Source organism: Cebus imitator, unplaced genomic scaffold, assembly GCF_001604975.1.
Source record: "Cebus imitator isolate Cc_AM_T3 unplaced genomic scaffold, Cebus_imitator-1.0 Scaffold560, whole genome shotgun sequence".
Lineage (NCBI taxonomy): Eukaryota > Metazoa > Chordata > Mammalia > Primates > Cebidae > Cebus > Cebus imitator.
In genome coordinates this window covers 809,789-825,158 of record NW_016107875.1, presented here as the reverse complement: position 1 = coordinate 825,158, position 15,370 = coordinate 809,789, and the positions used below count along the sequence as shown (strand labels likewise).

Sequence of the window (15,370 nt, the reverse complement as noted above, 5' to 3'; positions counted from 1 at the left end):
GAGACGGAGCTTTTGCTTTTGTTGCCCAGTCTGGAATGCAATGTTGCGATCTTGGCTCACTGCAACCCCTGCCTCCCAGGTTCAGGCGATTCTCCTGCCTCAGCCTCCCAAGTGGCTGGGATTACAGGCATGTACCACTATGCCCGGCTAATTTTATATTTTTAGTAGAGATGGGGTTTCTCCGTGTTAGTCAGGCTGGTCTCGATCTCCCGACCTCAAGTGATCTGCCCGCCTTGGCCTCCCAAAGTGCTGGGAATTACAGGCGTGAGCCGCTGTGCCCGCCTCCTTCTTCTTCATCCATATGTCTTCCTCCTTCTCCCTCTCTCCCCATGGGCACTCACAGCACCCTGTGCTATCTCTTTGATGTGTATCACATCTGTTTTAATTGTCTGTTGGCCTTTCTGTCTCAAGGGCAGCAGCTATGTTTTACTCATATTTATACCAGTATCTAGCCCAGAGCGTTAGGACATCTCTGATAATAAATGGGTAGGGCTGGGCATGGTGGCTCACACCTATAATCCCAATACTTTGGGCAGCCAAGGTGGGAGGATTGCCTGTGCCCAGGAGTTCAGGACCAGCCTGGGCAACATAATGAGACATTGTCTCTACGAATTTTTTTTTTAAAGGTTATCTGGCCATTATGGCAGGAGCTTGTGGTCACAGCTACTTAGGAAGCTGAGATGAGAGGATCACTTGAGCCTGGGAGGTTGAGGCTGCAATGAGCTAAGATCACAACACTGTAACCTGCATGACAGAGGAAGGCCCTGCCTCAGAAAGAATGAAATTAAACAAATACAAAATGAGTAGAAGGAAATGAATAGGCTGGAGGTTAGTATAAAATAAACAGGTTGGAGGTTAGTATAAAAAAAATCTGACGCTGTATGTTTTATGGTCTCGGTCTTGGCTGCCATAAAATTACATCTTAACATGATTGGCCTTCACCACCTAGTCCGGTGGGCATGGTCCTGTGAACAAGCTTTCAAAGTGTGAAGTATGGTAGAGCAAAGTAGGGGTGAAGCTGTCAGGTTGGCTGGAATGGGTCTCAGTACTTTGCTTGTATTGATAGAGGTTAGGTTTTCCAATAACTGATGACAGTGTAACAGAGATGACTAGGGCAGTTGTGCTAGGGATAAAGAGAGCACAGTTTAGCAACTTGGTGATGAGATGTGGGGATCAAAAAGGAGGAATCTAAGTGACTCAAGCTTCTCGCTTAATAGACTAGGTACAGCCAGGTGTGGTGGCTCACACCTGTAATCCAAGCACTTTGGAGGCCAAGGCAGGCGGATCACCTGAGGTTGGGAGTTCAAGACAAGCCTGACCAACATGGTGAAACCCCGTCTTTAAAAAAAAAAAAATAGAAAAGAAAGTAGACTAAGTACTTGAGGTTGTCATTAACTGGTAGTGTTGATTTTGAGATTCTTTTTGATATCCAGATGAGTATGTCTACCAGGCTGTAGGATATGAAGTTTGGGAGAGTATGCCACTGGAAATGTTTGAGTTAAAACTTCAAGAGATCACTTACACCTTAAGAAGACTAGTTGTCTCGAAACAAAGAACTCTGAGGAACACTGATGTTTAGGAGCTGGGGAAGAAGAGAGCTGGGAAGGCTGTTGGTGGTTGAAGAGTGAATTTGGCAATAAAATGGCCATTTGACCTTCAGCTGTAGAAGCCAGGTAAAAGAAAAAAAAGGCCAAATATCAAGAACACAGGTCTGTTTTTACCCAACCCTTAGATTAGATGCTTCAGTATGGATTGTCTGCTTGGCTTTTTGTTGGCCAGTTCCACCCTACCCCTGTCAGTAGGCCAGCACCCGAGTCCAAATCCAGAATCCCACTCTTAGATCTAACACATAACCTCTAAAGTCCCTTCCAATTTCATTCTAACATTAAAAACAGATTCTGGGCAGAGTCTGAGAAATTGTGATTCAGCCGGCCTAGGGGATCTTAATTTCTTCTAAAGTTCTTTCTGAGAATCTAAGGAACATTGATGTGTAGGTGCTGTAAACCTGCATTTTATTTTATTGCAAGAGAGCAGGACTTTATTATAGCAAACTTTTAAAAATACAACTGATGAAGAGGTTGGCAACCATGGAAACCTAGCTGGAGCTTTACCCTACCCATGCTTGTCTTTGTGCGTGGGGGTGACTTGTGGGTGGAAAAGTGCCACCATCTGTTGTAATCTGTTGGAGATTTAAAGTTTTTGCTTTATGGATTTTTGCGGCAGATGCCCTTTGTTCCCTGCATTATATCCTTTGAGTCTATCACTGGTTTCAAACAAAACTTAGATTTTTGTAGTTTTTCTACGGCTTGCCAACACCTTTCTATTTTCTGCCTCAGGGCTCTCAAACCCACCAAATGAAGGGGAAGGGCTAACCTCAGGCAACCTTCAACCAGTGAAGTATTGGAGTGGTGCTTAAATGTCTTGCTTCTTGATTCTTGTGTCACAGAATCACCCCACTTTCCAGCAGTCACCTTATATGTCCTTATTGGCTATTTTCCCTCTCTCACATCTGTTCCCTGGGATCATCTCCTATTTTAATCTTGGTAAAATCTTGTACACAAGTGTCAGTTGAGCTGACTTTATAGCTCAAATGCAAATAAAAGCTTTTTCTAATTACATTAGTTTCTTTTTAATGTCCCTATCAATAATAGCACCTAAAATAATATGTGGGGGAGGAACTCGAAGAGAACATATTGTGCAATGCAAAATGGTGCACATATTGCTAAAGTTTAAATAATTTATTCATAGATACCGTGTAATGAGATCATTATGTGAGAATTTATTGGTTTTTTCCACACTTCCATTTCTTTCATTTCATTTAGAAATGGGGTTGAATGGATATGAAAACCCAGAAAATAGTTGGCACAGAGAGACAACACTAGGTGTGCCTCTTTTATTCATTTATATGTCACCTGTTCTTGAATTCTGGGTGGCCCTTTTTGTAAGACTATACGGTATGACAGAAAGCTATTAAAGATGTCACAGTGCAGAAAGGGAGAAGATATCTACAGATGGCTAGGATATAAATTGCCAAAGATCAGAAAGATTGGTTTTGTTTGGTTGGTTGGTTGGGTTTTTTTGTTTCTTTTTGTTTTTGGAGACAGGGTCTTGCTGTATTGCCCATGTTAGAGTGTAGTAGCATCATCATAGCTTACTTACTGTAACCTTAAACTTCCTGGGCTTAAGCAATCCTTCTACCTCAGCCACCCCATTAGCTGAGACTACCAAGTGTGTGCCATCACACCTGGCTAATTTAAAAAATTTTTTTTTTTTTTAGAGATGAGGTCTTGCTGTGTTGCCGTGCTTTCCTAGTTGAAACATGTATCTCGGACAGCTCAGTATATTCATCTTCGTTTGCTTTACATTTACTGAGTGCCTGCCATATGGCAGCCTCTGTGGTAACTGTTTTCAGTTATCAGTTTTAATCACCAGGAATGAACTTGGTCCTAAACTCCTGGCCTCAACAGGTCCTCCCATGTAGGCCTCTCAAAGCATTGGGATTATAGGTGTGAGCCACCACGCCTGACTCCTATTTGAGGAGTATCTTTAAAAAGACTTTGTATGATTTAAATGCAAGATTTCTCTTTATCTGGCTAGAAGATATCCATATTCATAATTCTTCTTTTAACTGAAACTAGACTGTAGGAATTAAAAGTTGAAGTGAAAGGTAAACTGGTTCCAGACGATCACTAATTCTTGGTGATTAGGACTGATACCTGGACAGGTGCGGTAGCTCATGCTCGTAATGTCAACGGTTTAGGAGGCCAAGGCGGGTGGATCACAAGGCCAGGAGTTTGATACCAGCCTGGCCAACATGGTGAAACCCCGTCTCTACTAAAAATAGAAAAAGTATCCAGCATGGTGGTGCACGCCTGTAATCCCAGCTACGCGGGAGGCTGAGGTAGGTGAATCACTTGAACTCGGGAGGCAGAGGTTGCAGTGAGCCAAGATCGTGCCACTGCACTCCAGCCTGGGCAATAAGAGTGAAACCCCATCTCAAAACAACAACAACAACAACAACTGATACCTGAAATCAGTTACCATAGTGGCTGCCATATGGCAGGCACCCAGTAAATGTGGAGCAAAGGAGGATGGATATACTGAGCTGTCTGAGATGTATGTGTTCAGTTGCTGTCCCAATGAGCAATAGTAGGTGAAACTTAATGTGCTTAGATCCATAGGTGTTATTGCCTCACCCCCACCAAACTGTGACTACACATCTTTATTTTGGTCTTTAGGTTTTTTGCAGGAAACCAGGCATCTCTAGAAAACACTCTCTCCGCAATTCAGGGTGTTTTGTGTAGCAGTGGACTAATTTATGTAAATTGTAAATTGACAAGTTCATTAGGTTATCTAGTATTTCAACCCTTCAGTTAACCTTTCAGCTGAGATGGAGAGAGGAAATGACTTGCTCAACGTAAAATCACCCTTGTCAAGATAATCAGTGATATGGCAGGGACTAGAATACAAGTCTCTGTATGTAATCATCTTTTTGTCTCATTTCTGAAATAGCTCCCATCCCTATCCCTGGTCAAGGACCAAAACAAGGTGCCATCTCTTTGAACTAGTTCAAAAGGGTTTTTAGAATTAATAAGGACTGTAGGATCTATGTCTGATTTAAGATGGTTACAGGAAATTCGACAGTTAAATATTTTTACACATAGATGATTAAGAAAATCAAAACTAATAGATGGGCAGAGTACACAAGGAAACAAGTGAAAATTGTAAACATCTAAGTATTCAATATTCAATGGTATGGGAATCATTTAGGAAGCAATAATTTTCTTTTCTTTCTTTCTTTTTTTTTTGGAGACAGAATCTTGCTCTGTTGCCAAGTTGGAGTGCAGTGGTGCGATCTTGGCTGCAACCTCTGGCCTCCTGGGTCCAAGCGACTCTCGTGCCTCAGCCTCACAAGTAGCTGGGATTACAGGCATATGCCACCACACCCAGCTAATTTTTGTATTTTCAGTAGAGATGGGGTTTCACCATGTTGGCCAGGCTTGACTGGAACTCCTGTGACCAGGTGATACGCCTGACTCACCCTCCCAAATTGCTGGGATTACAGGGGTGAGCCACCGTGCCTGGCCAGGAAGCAGTAATTTTGATGGACTGTTAGCAACTAGTAAAATGCTGATTGCGATGATCTAGAAAGAAAGAGTGTTTAAAAACCTACTAGGGATTGTGGAAGAGTTCTTTTTATACTTTCTTCTATATTATGCCTAATACTTAGGTGTTTTCAGGAAGTTCCGGATTTTTTTTTTTTTTTAATTTAAAAGGTTAATTTTACCAAATGTTAACTGATGTCAGTTTCTGAAGTTCCTCAGTCAAAACCAATTTATTTTTCTGTAAAGAAAAAATATATATATTTATGTTCTACACACCATATAAACTGGTTATATTTTGCTTTTTGTTCTTGATATGTGCAGTAAAAACTAGCTATCATGAGAGAGTTGGTAAAGATTTAGTGAACTGTTAGAAAATGTTTTTGTTACTTGCTAGAACCATCTGAGCTTAAATTTAAAAACATTTTTTTCTAAAAACAAAATTGGTTTCTAAATCAAATGTGTATTTCTTTCCTATAGGGTCTCTGTTATGCACCTAAAGCCATATTGGAAGCTCCAGAAGAAAGAGCACCCCCTAGAAGTCAGCAGGGAAACGCAGAGAACTCCTATGAGCCACCAAAAGGCTGTCACCGATGAAACATGCAAACCTAGCCACATAACACCAAGTGTCTTTCCTTCAGCCTCTCTTGGTAAAACATCGTCTCGAAAGCCTTTTGGGAATCTTTCTCCAAATGTTCTGTGCAGTATGAGTGGGAAGAGTCCTGTAGAGAGCAGCTTGAATGTTAAAACAAAAAAGAATGCACCATCTGCAACCATCCACCAGGGTGAAGAAGAAGGACCTCTTGATATCTGGGCTGTTGTGAAACCTGGGAATACAAAGGAAAAAATTGCATTCTTTGCAGCTCACCAGTGTAATAACAGGATAGGATCTATGAAAATAAAAAGTTCGTGGGATATTGATGGGAGAGCTACTAAGAGAAGGAAAAAATCAGGGGATCTTAAAAAAGCAAAGGTCCAGGTAGAAAGGATGAGGGAAGTTAACAGCAGGTGCTACCAACCTGAGCCTTTTGCTTGTGGCATTGAGCACTGTTCTGTGCATTATGTGAGTGACAGTGGTGATGGAGTCTATGCCGGGAGGCCTCTGTCGGTTATACAGATGGTTGCCTTCTTGGAGCAAAGAGCCAGTGCTTTGCTAGCTAGTTGTAAAAGAAACTTCACAAACTCACCTGCTATTGTGAGGTTTACTGGCCAGTCCAGAGGTGTGCCCGCAGCCTCCGAGTCCTATTCTGCCCCAGGAGCTTGTGAAGAACCCACAGAAAGGGGAAATCCTGAGGCTGGTGAACCACAAAGCGAACCAGTCCGTGTCCTCGACATGGTGGCCAAGTTAGAATCTGAGTGCCTGAAGCGGCAGGGCCAACGTGAGCCCGGGAGCCTCTCAAGGAATAACAGCTTCCGTCGAAATGTGGGCAGAGTATTGCTTGCAAATAGCACTCAGGCTGATGAAGGCAAAACAAAGAAAGGCGCCCTGGAGGTTCCCGACACTCAGGTGAATTCCATGGGGTCTGTATCTGTGGATTGTGGCCCCTCAAGAGCTGATCATTATTCTCCTAAAGAAGACCAGGCCTGGGATGGTGCTTCTCAGGACTGCCCCTCATTGCCAGCAGGTGTGAGTTTCCACATAGACAGTGCAGAGTTGGAGCTGGGTTCGCAAACTGCCATGAAAAACGGCAACAGGTATGCTGTGGAAATGACAGGTGAACTTGTTGGGTTAGCTTTTTCTTCTCATACCTATTCCCAAGCCTCTGAATTGCCCACAGATGCTGTTGATTGTATGAGCAGAGAGCTTGTGTCACTTACTAGCCAAAATCCTGATCAAAGAAGAAAAGAATCTTTGTGCATTAGTATCACTGTGTCCAAGGTAGAGAAAGACCAGCCTTCCAGTTTAAACTCCTGTGAAGACCCACTTCCAGGGATGTTGTTTTTTTTGCCACCTGGTCAGCACTCATCAGACTGTTCCCTGTTGAATGAAAGCACAAGAAAAGAGGCTTCAGAGGCCAGCCAGCTTGAAGATGCTGCTGAGGGTGACAGTGCATCTGAGGAAAAAAGTGGGTCAGCTGAGCCATTTGTATCACCAGCCTCTTCTGTGGAAAGTACATTACCAGTGCTTGAGGCATCCAGTAAGAAGCAGGTGTCTCATGACTTCCTGGAGACCAGGTTTAAAATCCAGCAGCTTTTGGAGCCTCAGCAGTACATGGCTTTTCTGCCCCACCACATTATGGTAAAAATCTTCAGGTTACTTCCCACCAAGAGTTTAGTGGCCCTTAAATGTACCTGCTGCTATTTCAAGTTTATCATTGAGTACTACAATATCAGGCCAGCAGATTCTCGCTGGGTTCGAGATCCACGCTATAGAGAGGATCCTTGCAAGCAGTGCAAGAAAAAGTATGTGAAAGTGGATGTGTCTCTGTGCCGATGGCATCTCAAGCCCTATTGCCAGGCATTGCCCTATGGGCCAGGGTATTGGATGTGCTGCCACCGGTCTCAGAAAGGATTCCCCGGCTGTAAGCTGGGGCTTCATGACAATCACTGGGTTCCTGCCTGCCACAGCTTTAATCGGGCAATCCATAAGAAAGCAAAAGGGACTGAAGCTGAAGAGGAATACTAAAGTCCATGTGAGAGGCAACAAAAGGACCGATTTTTAAAACTGCAAAACACCTAGATAAACCGTTCAAATGAGCGTTGTCCCTGAGTCATCACTCTAGAAGAATCTGTACTTCATCAGGACCGCCATTGCTCAGGCATTTTTTAAACTCTAAATTTACGAGTCATACAAGAAAATTGGTCTCGTTGTTCATAGTGGCATCTCACATTTGAACCCGGGTCGTATCCCGCAGTTTGATTCAGTTGGCTGTGAATAACTCTGCCTGTTTTCCTAAATCAAACCCATCCTCAAAGGATGAAGACTTGACACCATCCAGGACGTTCCAGAAATGTTTTGAGCACTTGCACCATATTTGAAATAAGTGGATAGTGTCCTATGAAAAGAACAGTAGGACTCTTGGATGAAAAGGATTCTTAAAAAGGAAAAGTCAGGCACCTTACCTTAGACCTTGTATGCTTGATCCTGTGAGACTGATGTTTGTGGCTGCAGATGGATTTCATGCCCTGTGGTGTTTACAGTGTATATAATGGTTGTGTTTTCATAGGGCTATGAAAGTGCACATTAAACCTGAGCGCCTTTACCTTGAGATGAGTGCTTTGGCCCCTCTGTAAATAGCACGATTAAAATCCAGTTGCATATAATGGACAGCGAACTGAACAACATAATCACCACAATGCAGCTAGGATAGTGTTGCGGCTATAATTGTGTGTGTGTTTTTTTAATTGTTTAGTCTTAAATTTGTACATCCTGTATAAAATATGAATGTTTCCCAAATAAACTATGAATGTTTCCTGTATAATATATGAATGTTTCTGAGAAGAAACTCTAAATAGTTAAAAGGCTAACCTGCTCAAAGGATACCAAATAATGGTTTAACTGGACAACCTGAAAATTAGCATAGAAAACAATCCTTTGTTATATTTTAGTGATCCACAAGATTGAGAGAATATTATATAGTTAGATCATAACATTCTTGTCTATCCTTTCTGTCTGGTTACAAATTTTTTTAAATCTTCAATAAAAGTATGCATCTTAAATGGGACCCAAGTTTTGCAAAGATTATTTTTCTATTTTGATATAATATTGAAGATAGTTCTTGTGAATTGTAAGAATTTTTTTTAATTGTTGGAGATAAAGCGTTTTTTTTTTTTCTGCCGCAGAAGAGGCCATCTTAACATTGAAGTTTAAATTTTTTGCAACCCATCAGTTCTTCTGTTTGTTGTCTGTTCACAACCACTGTATTTCCTGTTTGGGTAAGGTATTATCTGGGAGTTTCTTACAGCTTATCTAGATGTAGTCAATTATTTGGGAGTCACTAAGGATCTGCTCAGGTCTATAGCTGGGTTGTGCCTGGTAGGGCTGGCAGGTATGGGACCCCAGAAAGCTGCTGTGGGTGGAAGATCTAAAACCTAGGCTGGCTTGAAATTGAGTACCCACCAAAAAGCCTTATGACCAGCGTCAGCTACAGGCTGTGGAGAAGGATGGTCCATGTTCTAGGGGAGGGGCTGGGCTGGGCTGATGTGCTTGGTGACATGGTAGGCTGCAGCCTGCAGGCTCATCAGATTTGTCTGTGACATGGGATCAAGAGGAGGCTGAGAATAGTTTTTTCTTCAAGAATATAAGAGTATTTTTCCTTGTGACTTACCCAGTGAGGCATGTTGGAAAATGATTCTAAATCCTAGTTGTCACCTTGGCTGAAGCTTCCAGTGCTTGTCATATTCCCCTTTGATTTGCTCTAAACTGGCCGTCTCAGTAATGCCTTCCTGATTGGTTTGTTATGATTCACAATTTAGGATTAAGGGAGATAAACACGAAGGACCTAGAGTACAGCTTGCCAGTGAATGGCAGCTTGGCTGACATTGGCTATGACTCTACATAGGCCCAGTGTGGACACTGGTTAAACAGTTCTCTTGGTTGGTTTTCGTATCAGTCACTCCTGATCTGGTTTTCATGTGGGCCACAAAGCTGTGACTGCATGAGGAGTTAAAGTGACCAAGAGCAGAGGGCACACAGTAAGTATGTCCCAGCCCTACTTGTCATGCAGTACTTGTGGCCCTGAGAAATTGCCGAAGATCTGTTTTGAACTATGTGGCGAGACCTGATTCCCAGTGCCGTCTGCATGAAAGGTAGAGGATTGGCAGGTGGCATCAGAGGACCACCCCCCTTCCTGGGCTTCATTTCTAGGCAAGTGTAGCTTTCCCCTTAGGTGAAAGACGACGCTGTTCTTTAGGGCCCCCTAGTGCCAAGCTGGTGAAAACAGCCCGCTTTTAAAATAATCTCCAGCAGTGCTGCACCACCTGCTTTCATACATTGCTGTAGGATCACAAATTCAAGAAAGGAAATGACAGTGTGTCAGTGTGGGCACCAGCATCCTAGCCTCTCCTCACTGCACCCTTGCCCCCACCAAAAAAAGGGAAAACCTCCCCCTTCAGCTTTTCTTAAGGGGATCAATACACTTGGCTTAGTTTTTTCTCTCCTACCTCTCACTTCAAGCCTTGACTTGATATTTGAAGCAAAAACCTGAACCAGGGAAACTAGAGGAGTTGGAGAGCTGCTCCTCCTCATGCTTGGAGTGTGTGCTTCGGCCGTGCCTCGTTTAAATGCATTCTCTACCGTGCGGTGTCTGGCACTTGGGGAATCTGTCTTGGGTTTTTGTTTTTTTGTTTTTTGTCTTGTTTTGAGTCAGGGTCTCTGTTGCTCAGGCTGGAGTGCAGTGGCATGATCTCGACTCAACTGTAGTCTGAACCTCTCGGGCTCAAGTGATCTTCCTGCCTCAGTCTTCGGACCCAAGGAAGGAGTTAATTGAAAGCTAAAGATGGGCTAAGATTAAACTTTGCTTTTTTAGGCTTTCTCAAATGACTCCAGGTCAAAACAGCCGTACAAATGGACTGTTCAAACCCTAAGTACACTGGTGGCTCTGCGTAGGGGAGATCCCTCTTTTGGAATCGCAACCCCATGCCCCCACTTCCCTGGGTGCCTTTCAGCGCCCTGTGCACATTTGCCACCACATATCCCTCTTGTCTGTTACTGTATCGTTGGCCCTTCCCATCTCTAGGTTCCTCATTGCTGATTCAACCAGCCTGATTTAAAATACTCGGAAAAAAATATTGTGCCTTTACTTAACATACGTACTTTTTCCCTTGTCATTATTCCCTAAACAATATGAGCATAACAGCTGTTTACATTGCATTAGGTATTATAAACAATCTAGAGGTGATTTAAAGTAGATGGGAGGCTATGCATTGGTTAAATGCGAATACTGAGCCATTTTCCATCAGGTACTTCAGCATCTGCAGATCACGAGGGATGACTGGAGCTTGCTCACCCACTGCACTCGACTCAGAGGGCCTTGCCACAGTGCCTCCCACACACTCCGTAAATGTGGCATTCCTCTCAAGTGACCATCTTAATGTGAGGAGTGCTGGCAGAACCTGACTGCTCTGGGACATACTGCAATTTCCTTTTTAACATGAGAAATCTGACAGGGAGGTAAGGGGGTCTTGGAGGACCTTGTCTCTGGCCACAGCTGGTCTCATGGGAACATCCTTGACAGAAACTCCCACTGCAGCTATGTGGGGTTTGCTGGGTACCTCTCATTGTGCATCTGTTATAACTTCAGCTCTGTTATCACCAGTAGCTCCCCTAGCAGCAGGCTGTGAGCTGGTGGTTATGTTACGACTAGAGGTTCCCTTCCTGGGCTTGTCAGTGCCACCCGGCCAACCTTTTTGTACCAGCTTGGGAGACTGTTTTTATGTGAGTGTTCCCAGGTGTTTTCCATGGCTTCATTCCTTCTTCACTCAGCAGACTCGCTGTTTGTCCTCCTTCACAGCGTGATTCAAAAACATGAAATTAGCCTGCACTGCGAGCCCTTTTTTTCTGTACATCACCAACTAAACCAGTGAGATGTTACTAGCTGCATGTTGGGCATGCCTCGTTTAAATGCATTCTCTACTGTTTGATGTCTGGCACTTGGGGAATCTGATTGTTTCTGGGTTTTTTTTGTTTTGTTTTGAGACAGGGTCTCTGTCGCTCAGACTGGAGTACAGTAGCATGCTCTCGACTCACTGTAGCCTCAACCTCTCAGGCTCAAATGTTCCTGCCTCAGTCTTCCATGTAGCTGCAACTACTGCTTTGTGTCACTATGCCTGGCTAGTACTTTGTATTTTTTTGTAGACACAGAGTTTTTGCCATGTTGCCCAGGCTGGGAATCTGATTGCTTTTATCCCTATTTTTCCTCTGGGTTCAAATAAGCTAGTGTTGCAGTCTTTGTGAGTTGGTCAAGATACCTGTGTGGGAGATGTGGAATCTCAACTGACACACATGTCATTCCTGCCTGTCATTTGTGGCCGTAGCTGATGTTTGCACAACCTCATGGAAGAGCAGACAACGGTGGTTATAAACCTTTGGGTAACATCCAGTGCATTTATAGCAAACTGATTTAAGGAAAACCACAGTAAGGTGGCGTCACCATTCTAGGTGGTTGGTTTGACTTTGGTGTTGTTTTAGGGGAGCAGAGCCAGTGTCTGGGAAGAACTGAAATGGAAGCAGAGACTGCAGTACGTTATGCAGCAGCAGCCCATGTAAGAGGTAATGTTCCCCTCTTTGAAAAGCAAACAAACATTTCACCCTTTCCCCCAAAGGCTCCCTCATCCATGCATTCAGTGAGCAGAGAACAGGCCTCAGAACAAACTCCTTTTGGGATCCCCCTCATTATTTTTGAATTAAGGTGGGCTTTTCCTTTATATACTGGTTCTGAAGTCTCAGATCTGTTTATTAAAAAGTATGAAGGGCTGGGCATGGTGGCTTATGCCCTATAATCCCAGCACTTTGGTAGGCTGAGGTGGAAAAATTGTTAAGCTGAGGAGTTTGAGATCAGCCAAGGTAGCAAAGTAAGACCCTGTCTTTGTACAAAAAATAAATTAGCAGGGCATGGTGGCACACTCCTGTAGTCCCTGTTATTTGGGAGGCTAAGGCAGGAGGACAGCTTGAGTCTACGAAGTTGAGGCTGCAGTGAGCCATGATAACATAACTGCACTGCAGCCTGGGTGACCCTGTCTCAAAAAAAATAGAAAGATGTTGATAAAGTTCTTAAAAAACTAAAATCAAAATTAGTTTAAAAAGAAACAAAATCAATTAGTTGCCAAACATAATGAGTAAAATGGAAAGCAAGGTTGTGTCTGTTCCCTCTCCATTGTGACATTGGATAACCTGTTTGCATAACTTGAGTGTTTGCAATCTGGTTCAAGGGTAGGGATGGAGCCAGGCCTGGCCCACCCAGCCTTCCAGATTTTTGGACTGAACTGTTGTCCTTCTCTGCCCTTCCTCTTCAGTCCTCCCCTATGCAGGCAACCCAGCATGATTCTGCTGCAGGGTGTGTGACCTGCCTTGAGCAATTCCCTTTTTTCCTTTGTCCTTTTTTTTTTTTTTTTTTTTTTTTTTTTCCTTTTTCTTTTTTTTTTTTTTTTTTTTTTTTTTTTCCCGTGGGAGTCTCGCTCTGTTGCCCAGACTGGAGTGCAGTGGCGCAATCTTGGCTCACTGCAACCTCTGCCTCCTGGGTTCAAGCAATTCTCCTGCCTCAGCCTCCCAAGTAGCTAGGAGTACAGGCGCATGCCACTATACCTGGCTAATTTTCTGTATTTTTAGTAGAGTTGGGGTTTCGCCATACTAGCCAAGATGATCTCAATCTCCTGACCTCGTGATCCACCTGCCTCGCCCTCCCAAAGTGCTGCAATTACAGGTGTGAGCCACCGCACCCAGCTGAAATTCCCTTTCTATACCAGCCCTTATTTTCTCCCCTAAGCAGAGACTTGGCTGCCCCAGTGCCTAAGCTGGGACCTCTCACATGAACTTGTCCATGGCCTGTAGTCTTGGCTTTAGGCCCCTCAGATTTCTAAGTCTGTGCTCTGTGCAGGGTTTTGAAACTGCTGCATACTTGAAATGAGTAAATTCAAGGATTTATTATGAAGGTGTAGACATAGGGACAAGCCCTCCTCAATATTTGCAGGGCCCATGGCAAGAACACAACCCTCTTGCAGTGCATCCCTTGAGCACCCTCCCACCCTCCACACTGAGGACAAAGCCGGGGAAGGGCTGGAGGTCCTGAGGTTCTGGGAACCTTAGGTAATGGTTTATAAGGGGAACAAAGGTTTTGGGAAAGTGCTTGCCCCCTTGATCCGGCAAACTCCTTGCCCATGGAGAGGGTCAGGGCAGGAAGGTCAAAGGATTGGCCCTACTACTGTGCAGGAGCCGGTGCAGAGGCTCAGCTGCCTGGTTGGGGATGGTATTGGGCAGGGTAGTGGCTGCATGTTAGAATCAACTGTGGGGCTTTAAAAATTCCCAATGCTTAGGGCCCACCCTAGACCTATTAAATCAACCAATGGGGGTGGGAGGTCACCAGGTGATTTCAGATGTAGGTGGGGTTGAGAACTACTGACCTGAGTAATAGAAGCACAGGGTGAGTGTGTTTGGGATGATGGCTCCCAGATCTGGTGGAAGGGAGAGGGTGGTTGCTGGGATGAGAAGGAGGGAGGAAGGAATACAGACACAGCAGGGAGTGAACACCTTGGGCCTCAAAAGGCACACAGCCTGCTAATGCAGCACTCCCAGCACAGTCTCCCTGGCAGTGAGCAGGATGAAGTGGGGGGAGTGGACCCGGAGGGACAAACAACCAGAAACAGCTTTCTGTGGAACATTGAAGCAGGGAGAGTGTCACTATTTTATGTCAGAACAAGCCTCCCCCTAGCTCCTCTTCAGCTACCCAAAGGCCAATGCAAAATTTCTTTCCTTCTTCCTACCTGTGAAAGAAGGAAACCTATTTCCTAAAACTTGATGATTTCTAGGAGGCCCTAAATGCACATCTGCGAAGGTGTTCACCAGGCTCTAGATAAAATTTGTTCCCTTCAACAGTTCCAGACGACTGCAATAAAGTGAGTCATTAATTTTTTTTGCTATATATACAAGTTATGTTTATGTGATACTGTACTAAGTGTACAATAGCATTATGTCTGAAAACCAATGTACATAGTTTAAGGAATGCTTTATTGTTTAAAAATGCTAACAATCAGCGGTGAGTCATAATCTTTTGCTGATGGATGGTTTGCCTCAATATTGAGAGCTGCTGACCAATCAGGGTAGTGGCTGCAGAAGGTTGGGGTGGCTATGGCATTTTCTTAAGATGACAGTGAAGTTTGCTGTATCGACTGACTCTTCCTTTCATGAAAGATTTCTCTGTAGCATGTGATGCTGTTTGATAGCATTTAACCCCAGGATCACTTCACAACCTTAAACCCCTCTGTTGTCATTTCAACGATGTTGGTAGCATCTTTATCAGCAGTAGATTCCATCTCACTTTCTTTGGGAGGCCAGGCTGTTAGGGATGCTTGAACCCAGAAGTTCAAGACCAGGTTGGGCAACATAGGGAGACCTTGTCCCTACAAAAAAAAAAAAAAAAAAATGATGTGGTAGTATACACCTGTAGTCCCAGCTTACTTGGGGGGCTGAGGTGAGAGGATCACCTGGGCCCAGGACATCGAGGCTGCAGTGAGCCGTGACTATACCACTGCACTCCAGCCTGGATGAGAGTGAGGAAAAAAATACTCTTTGAGACGGAGTCTGGCTTTGTTGCCCAGGCTGGAGTGCAGTGGCA

The 15,370-nt window shown here is 44.0% G+C and overlaps 1 protein-coding gene across 2 annotated transcripts in view; it reads left to right on the top strand.

The window, feature by feature from the left end:
* Positions 1-8,767, top strand: part of FBXO34 (F-box protein 34) — a 91,032-nt gene extending 82,265 nt beyond the window's left edge. For both annotated transcript variants that reach the window (XM_017515810.1, XM_017515811.2), the window contains exon 2: positions 5,583-8,767. In XM_017515810.1, the coding sequence (XP_017371299.1) occupies positions 5,593-7,728 (2,136 nt within the window). In that variant the 5' untranslated portion in view covers positions 5,583-5,592 and the 3' untranslated portion in view covers positions 7,729-8,767. The remainder of the gene's footprint in view (positions 1-5,582) is intronic.
* Positions 8,768-15,370: the final 6,603 nt, after the last annotated feature.